Source organism: Octopus bimaculoides, chromosome 6, assembly GCF_001194135.2.
Source record: "Octopus bimaculoides isolate UCB-OBI-ISO-001 chromosome 6, ASM119413v2, whole genome shotgun sequence".
Classification (NCBI taxonomy): Eukaryota; Metazoa; Mollusca; class Cephalopoda; order Octopoda; family Octopodidae; genus Octopus; species Octopus bimaculoides.
In genome coordinates, this window is record NC_068986.1 from 26,728,441 (window position 1) to 26,740,591 (window position 12,151).

At 36.2% G+C, this 12,151-nt stretch overlaps 1 protein-coding gene across 5 annotated transcripts in view; it reads right to left on the reverse strand.

Moving 5' to 3' along the window:
• Positions 1-5,214: 5,214 nt before the first annotated feature.
• LOC106881822 (peptidyl-prolyl cis-trans isomerase G) overlaps positions 5,215-12,151 on the reverse strand; it is a 53,586-nt gene continuing 46,649 nt past the window's right edge. For 4 of the 5 annotated variants that reach the window (XM_014932335.2, XM_014932334.2, XM_052968664.1 and 1 more), the window contains 4 exons: positions 8,598-9,464; positions 8,389-8,469; positions 6,968-7,015; positions 5,215-5,580 (listed from right to left, as the gene is read on the reverse strand). In XM_014932335.2, coding sequence (XP_014787821.1) covers positions 5,364-5,580; positions 6,968-7,015; positions 8,389-8,469; positions 8,598-9,464 — 1,213 coding nt within the window. In that variant the 3' untranslated portion in view covers positions 5,215-5,363. The remainder of the gene's footprint in view (positions 5,581-6,967; positions 7,016-8,388; positions 8,470-8,597; positions 9,465-12,151) is intronic. The other variant, XM_052968666.1, reaches the window with a different exon arrangement.

The window sequence follows — 12,151 nt, forward strand, 5'->3', positions numbered from 1 at the left end:
AAATGCCTAGAAGTATTTCTTCTGACTCATTACCTTCTGAGTTCAAATCCTGCTGAGCTCAATTTTGCCTTTCCTCAATAAAATAAAGTACCAGTCAAGTATTGGGATTGGTGGTATCGACTTACCCACTTTCCTCAAAATTGCTGGCCCTTACCAAAATTGAAAACCATCAAGCCGGTGAAATGGCAGCATCATTAACGTGTCGGACAAAATGCTCAGCGATATTTCTTCCGAAGTCAGCTTTGCTTTCATCCTTTCAGGGTCGACAAAAAAAAAAAATAGCAGTTAAGTACCGGGATCGATGTAATCGACTAACTCCATTCCCTAAAAAAAAAATTCTGGCCCTCTACGAAAATCTGTAACCATTATTATTTAATCTAGTTGCCAGTCGAGAAATAAGGCTTCATCGATTCGATGCTATTCAAGCCATATAAGATCCATTTTCCTCATTCGCTTTCAACTGTTCTACATCTGGTGTTCTTTGACTGTCCTTTCCACAAAGTATCCATCTTAAATGCCTCCTTTTACCCTGTCCCGGTTCATCCCGAATATGTAGATAAGCATTTTGAGCCGCCAGCAGAAAAACAACCACACTATTACAATTAATTTTGCAGTGCATCTCCTCATTTAGCACATCACTGGACTAGAAGATACACGGAATTTCCTCGTGCACCCATTATAGAAAACATCGATCTCACGTCTCTTACTACGTGCTAGCATTCTGACCCATACATAAGAACAGCTTTGGATCCAGTAAACATTATTGTTTACAGGATCTAACTTCAATCCTAAGATTGCCAAATCAACTGAAATCATTTGACTACCTCATAAGCTTTGATAGGCCTTGCCCTGTTGACTTTACTGATAAGGCTTCCAATACATATAAAGTCCTTAGCATAGTCTAGAGTGGTTCACTGTTAGTAATGATAAGAGCAGGTTGGAGTTTATGCACATGATTTGTCTTTAAGCTATTGATAATAAAATCTATCTGCTTTGTAGAATTGTTCAGCCATCTAAATAATAAAACAAGGAACAGAGACAGAATGTAACTGAAAAAAAGACAGAGCATACATCATTCCTAATGCAGTCAGGTATTCATTCTACGAACACTCAAGAAAAACAACCAAAACTTCATACATCGTGAATAAAAGCCACCAGCCGAAGGACATCATCATTCATAGAAACTAACTCGCAGCCATCATCATCATCGTCCTCATTATACGTACACGTATATCAATTTATGCATGCATAGAATTATGTGCAAACAATTTATGCCATATATAGAATGATGTGCAAACAATTGACAAACGAAGTCGAATTTTTTTTATAAATTAATAAGCATTCATTCATTATTCAATTAGTTTTCACAAGCACCACCTCAACCACAAACACCAACCGATCCACCCACACCAGGCATCCATACATACAGGTGTGTTCTGAAGGCTAAATGGTGTGAATTTCCAATTGAATAGCATTGTTTGTTCAGCGGTAGGAGGTGGAAGTCAGTAATCATTTGAGATTATTAACAACGACAGCATACTGTCGCGTAACCTTTACGCAATCAATCAAGCCAAGGTTTATAACAAGTACAAGCATATATATCTGCTCTATTATTCAATTATAACACTTCACGTATTCTTAGGTCCATATTTGCTTTTACAACGCAATTCGTCTGAACCATTTCTTCTACTGTCATATCACAGTTACAGAAATAGAGCAGAACAAATGCTTATAGCTCATAAATATTGGTAAACAGTATGGTCAGATTGTTAAACATATATATATATATATATATATATATATATATATAGGCACAGGCGTGGCAAGAGACTGACATCTCAACTAATAATACAAGATTTCTGGTTCAGTTCCAGTGCATAGCACCTCCTTGGTTGTCTTCTACCATAACCTTGGGCCGACCAAAGCTTTGCAAGTGGATTTGGTAGACGGAAACTGAAAGAAGCCCGTCGTAAATATGTGTGTGTGTGTCTGTCTGTCCGCCTCCACCGTTTGACAACCGGTGTTGGTGTATTTACGTCCACATAACTTTAGCGGTTCGGCCAAAGACACCGATAAAATAAGTACTAGGATCGATTCCTTCGACTAAAACCCTTCGAGGCGTCGCCCCAGCATGGTCGCAGTCTAATGATTGAAACGAATATATATATATATATATACAGTACCGTGAAAAAATCTTCGGTGACTAAACTATTGTAAATTTCTCGCATTCCGTTTTTTACAGATGAAACATTGGCCCTGTTGGAGTCATTTCCATACCTAATCATTACATTTTGTAGTAGGGGGTCTGAATGAAAGGGGAAGATGCGAGACGATCACCAAAAATGGCCGTGCAAAAGTTTTCGGCCACCTCACATAAGCCTATCAAGATACAGTGTTTTAAAACAGGAAAATGTCTATAATGAAAATTTATTCCATAATGTTCATTTTGAGAAGTTACTGTACATCGTTAATATTTCGTGTAGCCGCCCTTAGCTTGAACAATTGCTTCAATGCGTCTGAGAAGAGATGCATACAAAGCCTTCATCATCTTCACAGGTATGAGGTGCCATTCTCTGTGGCTGAGGTCCCACAACTCTCCAAGATTGCGTGTATTCTTCTGACGGACTCCTCAACAGTTCTGTCCACATTTCCTCGATATTTATGTCAGGGCTCCGAGCTGGCCAATCTTTTAATACAGTATCACCTTCCTCAGACAGAATCTCTGTTGTGTTGCACGCGATCTGTGACATGGAGCTCCGTCGTGCTGAAAGATCTCACCTTCATCCAAGTCCGATATGAAATTGTCCTTCATCCACTAATGAAGTTACTGTCAATTTTAACCAACTTTCTTGAACCATCACTTTTTACGTATCCCCAAAGCATCGCTCTTACCTCCAACCATCAGTTTTCGTCGTGTAACGTGGATAGTTTCGCTTTCTAATAAATGAGAATTTTTGTCATCTTCCCCTCTCATTCAGAACCCCTACTACAAAACATAATGATTAAGTATTGAAACTGACTCCAACCGGGCCAATGTTTCATCTGTAAAAACGCAATGCGAAACATCAACTTTTAAGTTGGCAATTAATAGGAATTTACAATAGTTTAAAGTAGCCAAGGACTTTTGCACACCATTCGTTTGACAGTGTCACTCATTTACAACTATAACAAGATATGAATACAAAGAGATGTGTACAAACACAATACATACACACACACACAAATATATATATACACACACACACACACACATCACAAATTTCTTTCAGTTTCTGTCTCACAAATTCACTCACCAGACTTTGCTCAGACCAGGGTTAAAGTACTTATTCATATAAGAATTGAAACAGGAAACTCAAGTCTAACAACACAGTGAAGCATCAGCTTCAAAAGCATTAAACACTTATAATGTGCAAATAAGAAGCTCCAGTTCTTTGAAGCTACCAGGTTTGACGAGCATATAAATAGATTGGCTACTTGTTTCTCTGGGATTGGTCAAATGATGTAGACACCTTTATTAAAACTCCAATCAAGGTTGAAAAGTCATTTAAGGCTGTTCATCCTTTGACATGTGGGTTGACATACACACACATTACATCCATTTTTTCGTTTTATTTACAATGGACGGATAGGTGTCCTCAATTGTTTGTTGCTACCACGTCTCCAGCCTTCATCAGGTGTTCTGGTGGAATTTCGAACCCAACCCTTTGACTAATGGGATACTGTTCTCATTCCTAAGGTATTCTTTTTTACTGACGGGCATATAGCTACTAACCCTCGAATTCTGAGTTCAATCCCAGGCAGGGACTTAGGAAATAATCATCAGCAAAAAAGAATATCTTAGGAATCAGAACAGAGTACCCCATTAGTTCAAATAAAGGGTTGGGTTCAAAATTCCACCAGAACACCTGATGAGGATTATAGAGAACATCAGCCGAAACGTTGTGGTAACAACAAACAAGGTGAGGACACCTATCTGGCAATTGTAAATAAAGTACATAATTCCTCATTTCAAAAATATACATTAGTATTTTTCCTTTTAGTTGTTAGATCTGGAAGAAGAAATGTCCGTGACCTTAGCAGGGCTTCCAAGATCAATGAGATAGATGCCTCTTGAACTTTAGCCAACACTTATAGAAAAGATACAAGCAAGTGTGAAAGTTCCAACATTCTAGGAAAGGACTGAGTGTGGTGGTCAGTGCTGGGCCTGAATATTTGAACACAACAAGGATAGTATGATGAATAAAAACAAGTGGGTCAAGAATGCCCGAGTAGAGGTGGTGCAAGTAGAGGCCAATATGGTAACAATAGCAAAGGCAGGGGACATGCAAAGCTGTGGATTACAAGCTGGAGTACATCTCTGTGATTTTATGCCGGTCAGTTAAGAGATCTTTTCTGGATATGGTCTTGGATAGCTTTGTATTGTAAGAGCAGCATTGAGCCCTATTTAAGGGTACAATACTCCACTGAGGGCCTCATCTGACCTTTGTAGAGTGTCAATGATTGTTAGGAGCTGAAGTATGTTGTCTGTATGGTACAAGTACTGAACCAACAGTATGGACAAGTAGCAGGGACTTTCAAAGCTTAAATATATCAGGAAAATAGTTGTACTCAAGGTGCATTATACATGTACTACTGAGAAATTTTTTAAAAAATCAATGAGTAAAAGATGAAATCGTGTAGCTCATACAAGATAATATTTCAACATCATGTCAATCACAAACACAGTCATGTGTAGGCCGAAGCTTGACTGTGTATAGGCATGCAGACATGGCTGTATATAGGTGCAGGCATGGTTGTGTAAAGGCACATGCATGGCCGTGTATAGATGCAGACATGACCATAAGTGCAGGAATGGCCATGTATAGGTACATGCATGACTGTATGTATAGGCACATGCCTAGCTGTGTGTATCGGTGCACAGGAATAACTGTGTAGTTAAGTTTTCTTCCCAACTACATGGTTTTGGGTTCAATCTCACTGAATGGTATTTTATTTGAATAAGTGTTTGCTACTATAAACCATGGGCCAACCAAAGCCATGTGAGTGGATTTGTAAAGAGAAACTGAAGAAAGCTTGTCATATATATGCTGATTTAGCATTTGTAAACATTCAGTCTAAGTAGTATCTACTTAGACTTGCCTGAATTAAGAATTAAAATAACTAAAGGAATTAATTTGAGCTGAAGAAGTAGGAAGAAATAAGAAAACTACCAAATGTTTTAGTATAATAATAAACATAAAGTTTTATTTTTCAATGAGAATTTCCATACACCCCTTGTAATGTGCAAGCCAGATAGTATATTGAAGTTACAAGTACTATCAACAGGATACTACAATGGTAGGCAGTTCCATTGAAACCATTCTTCAATCACTTGATGACCAACTGCGACTGCGACTGGAACTACTGCTCTTTCTCTTGCGACCGCTCAATCTTCTTCCGCTCCTTCTACTGCTTCGACGGCGCTGACGACTGCTGCTGCTACTACGGCGGTCCCGAGTGTTTCGCCGTTGTTGGTTGCGAGAGCTGCTTCGCGAGTAGGAGCGCCGATGGCTGGATGACCGACTTCGTGAAGGACTTGAACTGTGAGCCGCAAATATATAAATAAAGGAAATAAGTTTTGCAATTTATTAAAAAGCTGGGGTGAAACTAATCAATTTTAAAAGATTTAAGTGAAAATAACGAACAAAAATTATACTTTTTTTTTTTTTGATGATGAAGAATGACACCCTGCAATAAATTCAGATGCAAAAATATAACTTATCTAACATGTCAACATGGCAACCTGATATACAAATGATAGTAAAGAATTATGATTTACATACTACTTCATCTTTTACAATATAAATTGTAAATTATATGTAGCTCAATGGAAAATTTTTTTTTCTAGATCAGCTAAGGGATTTAATTCTATCTTTATTATTAGAAGTCAGATGGTAAGAAAAGAACAAATTTAAAGAAACTAGAATATAAACATATCTTATCTAACAACACAAAATATTGTAGTATTTACACTAACAAAGATAATGCTAAGAAATTTTCAAAATTTGTAGGTTTAAAAGAATTTCATTTTGTTATGAGGAAATAATTTTCATTTCTAAAAGGATCAGAAATTTTGGGCAAGACATATATATTTCTGGGCACTCCGTCGGTTATGACGAGAAGGGTTCCAATTGATCTGACCTATGGAACAACCTGCTTGCAAAATGAACGTGCAAGTGGCTGAGCACTCCACAAACACATGTAGCCTTAACATAGTTCTCAGGGAGATTCAGTATGACACAGAGTGTGATAAGGCTGGCCCTTTGAGGTATAGGGGCTACTCATTTCTACCAGCTGGGTGGACTGGAGCAATGTGAAATAAAGTGTCTTGTTCAAGGAATTGAACTCACGACCTTGTGATCATATTCTTTTATTTATTTATTTCAGTCATTTGACTGTGACCCTACTGGAGCACCACCTTTAGTCAAATAAATCGACCCCAGAGCTTACTCTTTGCAAACCTAGTACTTATTCTATCAGTCTCTTTTGCCGAACCGCTAAGTTATGAGGACATGAACACACCAGCATCAGTTGTCAAGCGATAATGGAGGAACACAGACACATATATATATATATATACATATACATACATACGATGGGCTTTTTTCAGTTTCCATCTACCAAATCCACTCGCAAGGCTTTGGTCAGTCCGAGGTTATAAAAGACACTTGCCCAAGGTACCAAGCAGTGGGACTGAACTCAGAACCATGTGGTTGGTAAGGAAGCTACTTACCACACAGCCACTAGTGGTTAGGGTATTCGGCTTACAACCGTAAGTTCATACGTATATGTATGAACTGAAGTGTCTTTATTACTTGACTGGTACTAATTTTATCAACAAGGACAAAAGGCAGGTGACCCAATAACATTTGGGGTTTTTTTTTTCTTTTTTTACTTGAATGTAATAAAGATGAAATTAAAAACTTACCGTCTTCGAGAATTACTACGCCTGGGAGAATCTCGCCTGCGACGATTCCTTCACAAATATACAATTTTCAATTAATCAAATTTTCTATTTAAAATGATTTGATGTTAACATAAAACATGTCTAGGTCGGTTTTTTTTAAGTGCAAAAAAAATATTTTAAAAATATTAAAATGAATTAGTATACATATAAATATATACATATACACACACTTTTCTTTTTTTTTTTTACTTGTTTCACAGTCATTTGACTGCAGCCATGCTGGAGCACTGCCTCGAAGTGTTTTTCTCAAATAATTTGACCCCAGGACTTATTTTTAAGCCTAGTACTTATTCTATTGGTCTCTTTGCTGAATTGCTAAGTTATGGAGGTGTGAAAACACCAACACCAGTTGTCAAGCAATGATGGCCATGCAAATACAAACACAAAGAAACACACATAAATATATACATATCTATATACTTCAGGCTTTTGTTGGCCTAATGCAATAGTAGAAAACACTTGCCCAAGGTGCCATGCAGAAAGACTGAACCCAGAATCATGTGGTTGAGAAACAAGCATTTTACCACACAGCAACACATATATAAAAAGAATTTTCATATTTGGAAATTTGATTCATAACAGAGACTCTCTGGATTTGGTCAAATGTAAAGTTCAAGTAAGCAAATTGACTGTGGAAAGTTACACAGGTTCAAAATTTAGAGCTTAAGCGTCTTTCAACAACACTGAAATCATAATCCTGCTTTTCCAAGTTAACCTTGTAAACTGCTGTATTTAATGTTAGCAGTGAATAAAGCATCAGAAACCATGTCGATTTATGAGTGATCACTGAAGAATTAACAAATAGAATACTTTTATTAAAAGAACAGGTTTTCTGGTATAGGACAATCTGTTGAAATATAAAAATCAAACTTGAAAGTGTGGTAGGTGGGGGAGGGGATGAGTAAAGTTCTAATTGCTGAAAGCTTCTTAAGTGCTACCTAAACCAGATAGTTTATGAGATTGAGCTTTTTGTGGACCCCCATGCAAATGGTAGTTTATAAAAGTTACATAAGAAGTTTGTTTTGCGACCACATGGTTTTGGGTTCAATCCCACTACATAGCACCTAGTATAGCTCCAGATAAATCAATGCCTTGTGAGTGAATTTGGTAAGTGTAAACTGTTTAGAAGTCTGTTGTATATGTGTCTTTGTGTCTGTGTTTATGTGCCACTCCCCATTTTTTAACAACTGGTGTTGGTTTGTTTATCTCCCCATAACTTAGCAGTCCAGCAAAAGAAACCAATAGAATAAGTGTCAGACTTTAAAAAAAAATAAGTACCAGGATTGAATTGTTCGACTAAAACCCTTCAAGCTGTATGGCTGCAGTCCAATGACTGAAACAAGTAAAAGACAAATGATTTAAAATATGAAAACTTAACTTACTTAGAAGTGTCTCTAGAAGGGCTGCGCTTATACTTAGAAGTTGATGATGATATTGGGGATCTATGACGATAAGGAGGACCCCTAGAAAGAGGAAACATCAGAATTTAGAAAAAGCAAAACCAAATTCATAAAGACTTCTCACATTACTGAATATGATAAAAAATGATAATTCCAAAGAAGCGTGCAAAAAATAGAAACTGTTTACACACCGACTCCTAGAGCGTGTTGATCTACGTTGCTTCCATCTAGGGGGCGAGTAGTTACTGGTCCTCATATAAGGTCGTGATGAACGAGGTGAAGTATATTTTCTTGATGATCGGATCCCTCGAGAGGACGACGAACGCGAATACCTGTTTAAAGAGTATGATGTCGGTGAATGGTTCCAACGTCCACCGCGCACTGGAGAATTTCGGCTGGGTGACCTGAAGTAGCGTTTTGGAGACCGTGAATGGCTTCTCGATTTGCTACTGTTGTGACTGGTATGCCGTCTGCCCGATGACTTCTTTGGCGAAGGACTTGAATCCCGCGTGTACGAGTGTTTGGATGAAGACAGAGTTGAATGGTGTTTTTCATTATCTTCAGTGCTCTTAGAAGGGATGCTTATCACATCAATTTCTTTTTTGCCACTCTTTTCAGCATTGTCTTTCTCAACTACAGCCTTGGTTATTTCAGAGATCGAGGGCGGTTGCATCTTAAGATCACCTGCTTTTGTATCTGAAGGTAAAGGCACAGGGACATCAGACAATTCAATGCTCTCTTTTGTAACTTCATCTGAGTTAATGGATATTACTGCTTCATCAACAACTGCTTTCTGGTCTGTCTCAGAACTGACCGCTACAGCAGGTGTTGTGATTACAGCTTTGGCCAAAACAGAACTGCTAGTGTCAGAAAGTTTCAAAGTGGAAGAGAAGATGTTCTGTGCACAATTATCTGTCATTGATGGAACTGCAGTCAAAGAGTCAATGGAAACAGAAGCTACAGTGTTTGTGGAACTAGGTGGAAGTGGTACAGATTTCACACCTCCTACAGGATCAGGTGGGGTAGGGATGTTTGCTAGTAATGCTGCAGAATTGATTCTAGAGAAAACAAATGAAAAGTATAAAAAGAAAATTAGTAATTAAAAAATATTAAAATTTTAAAGCTAAAAGGCTTGGACTATTTGACCATTTGATTATTTGATCAAAGCTGATCGGCTGTTGCAACATATCCTTAGGCAAGATGCAATCATTACTCAGCCTTAGTTTGCCTTAGCTGACAAGTGGCAGCACTCCACTTCAAGTTGAGTGCTTAGGAATGATAAGCTGTAAAAAATATTTATTTCAACAATATACACAAAGGTCTGTAAAAGAACCAGTTCTATAAAGATTGGTATTTCCTAACTACTTTATTATCTTAGCTCGTCTAATATTCTAACTCAGACCACTTTGATTTTTGATAAATTCATGTAAAAGAAATTTGATATTCTAAGTTTTTCAAATATTTGTAAGTACCATTTTTAAAGATAAATGCATTTTAACTAAACTGGAAAAAAATTATACTAAAAGTTGGTGCCAATCAATAACAATTTCACTGTCATGTACAAGAAAGGAAATATAATTGATTCTCTTAACTCCAATATGTTATCAACTTTGGAGATTGAAAAAGTTGCATTTAATGTAATTTAAACCAAGAAACACAATGTTCCAAACCTGTGACCATAAAATATGTAGTAGATGCATTCTACTGCTATAGTCTGTATACCACTTTATCAAGGCAAATTTCTACCTTATTTTATTCTACTTACTTATTAATTCTGAAAAGATGGAAGGCAACACAACCCCATTAACATTTGAACTCAGATTCAAGAGATGAATATCAAATACAACCATACAGCAAGCCTGTCATTCTATTAACCTCTCCATATTTACTACCCTTCATCAGCTTATAATATAAAAAATAAAACTTAGATAGACAGCTAGTCATTATAGAGTATTTAAATAAATACCAAATTAATTGTTGCAAAAATAAAATCAAAGTTACTCTAATAGTTTTCTGGGAGAATATCTTTCTGTGGTCATTCTTAAAAATATTCAACTGAAATTCTACCAATAGCTGACATGCATGCTTCTGCAGACACACAAAGAAATCGTGTTGGTGCATGTTTCAAATAATGACAAAAGCTAGTCATTTCCTCTGATAAAATTCCATGATAGAGGCCAAGTCTTTACAAGTTATTATGATTCTTTAGAAACCATACTGCTCTCAATTATACTAAAGCATGACTGTAGCTCACATGACCTAAATCATATCAGTAGATAAATATAAAAAGAAAAGAACAAATATTTATTTAATGGTAACTATATAGACGGTCTTGAACTAAAAATGAATAAGAAAATCTTTGGGAATTGGTCTTATCTTAAATCAATAATTTGAACAATTAAAGAACACGCATAATTATTTAGGGTCAATGAAACTGATTGTTTAACACAAGGCTGCAGATTTATAATGACAGAAAAATGAATTTGTAATGTTGATATCTTTCTCAAGGATATTAGAGACAAACCTGAAAATTAAATAGATTATACACATTATAATCAGCCAGAATGAAGTTCATCTCTGTACCTACATTGCTGTATGAAAGCAATCTGACTTTTCAATTAATAAAATATCAAATCCAATTAATCATTTATCTTAAATGCAAAACAATTAAGATAGAATAAAAAGTGTAAAAAAAAGAACGAAAAAATGACTTGGTGGTCCAGTGCCAAACTACCTGGAAATTAATGAGGGCTTAGTTGTTGTTACTGTTCAGGTGCAGGGCAAGTCTGGAAGGGCTTACCTACAATTGAAAGCAATCCATTTGTGACCACCCCATCTTTTTAAGGGTATCCAAGACTACATTAGTCAATGCATTCAATCTTTAATATAGTAAGGTGCAGTTTGAGGGTTGTTATTTCTAGAAGGTTGAGCAACCATATAGAGGCCCTCTTATTGAAAGCTTCAGTTGACTATGTTGGAATTCCATAATTTCACATGGGATAGAATCTATGTTTGAAAATTGATCCCAGTATATTCTTAAGAGTTATTTAACAGAAATAAATTCTTTTTAAATTCAACCAAAGCAAATTCTCCTCAAAGTGCTTAAGGTCACTATAGGCTGAATGAAGTTCTTCTCTGAGACAACTGGATATTTAACCTATTTATTACCATATTTCTGTTAAAATATAATGTCTTTAAAAATAAGGAAAAATTTAGTAAAATGACAATCATTATTAAGCTGCTTTTATGTAGATCACTATAACTTCTTTGATACCAACACATTTGAGGCCACCCTTGGTTTCTATGATATAAACTTCATGTTTTAATGTGATTTAACCTTTTTGTTACCATATTTATTTTGAGATGCTCTATGTTTCTTTCAATTATTTTAAATATAACAAAGAATTTCATAAAATAACTCACTTATCATTAAGCTGGTGTTAGGAACATAAACTGTGACGAAGATTTGATGGAAGATTTTAATTCGAAACTTATGAAAAGACATTTGTACTACAGAACCAGAACCGGTTTCAGCCAGGTTGGTAACAAAAGGCTTAAATTAAAACCTTCCATTAAAGTTTCATGTTGATTTTTGTTCCAAATATCAGTTTAATAACGATAAAGTTATTTTACTTAATTCTTCATTATTTTCAAATTCAGTGTTCATCATCATCATCATCGTCATCGTTTAACGTCCGCTTTCCATGCTAGCATGGGTTGGACGATTTGACTGAGGACTAGTGAA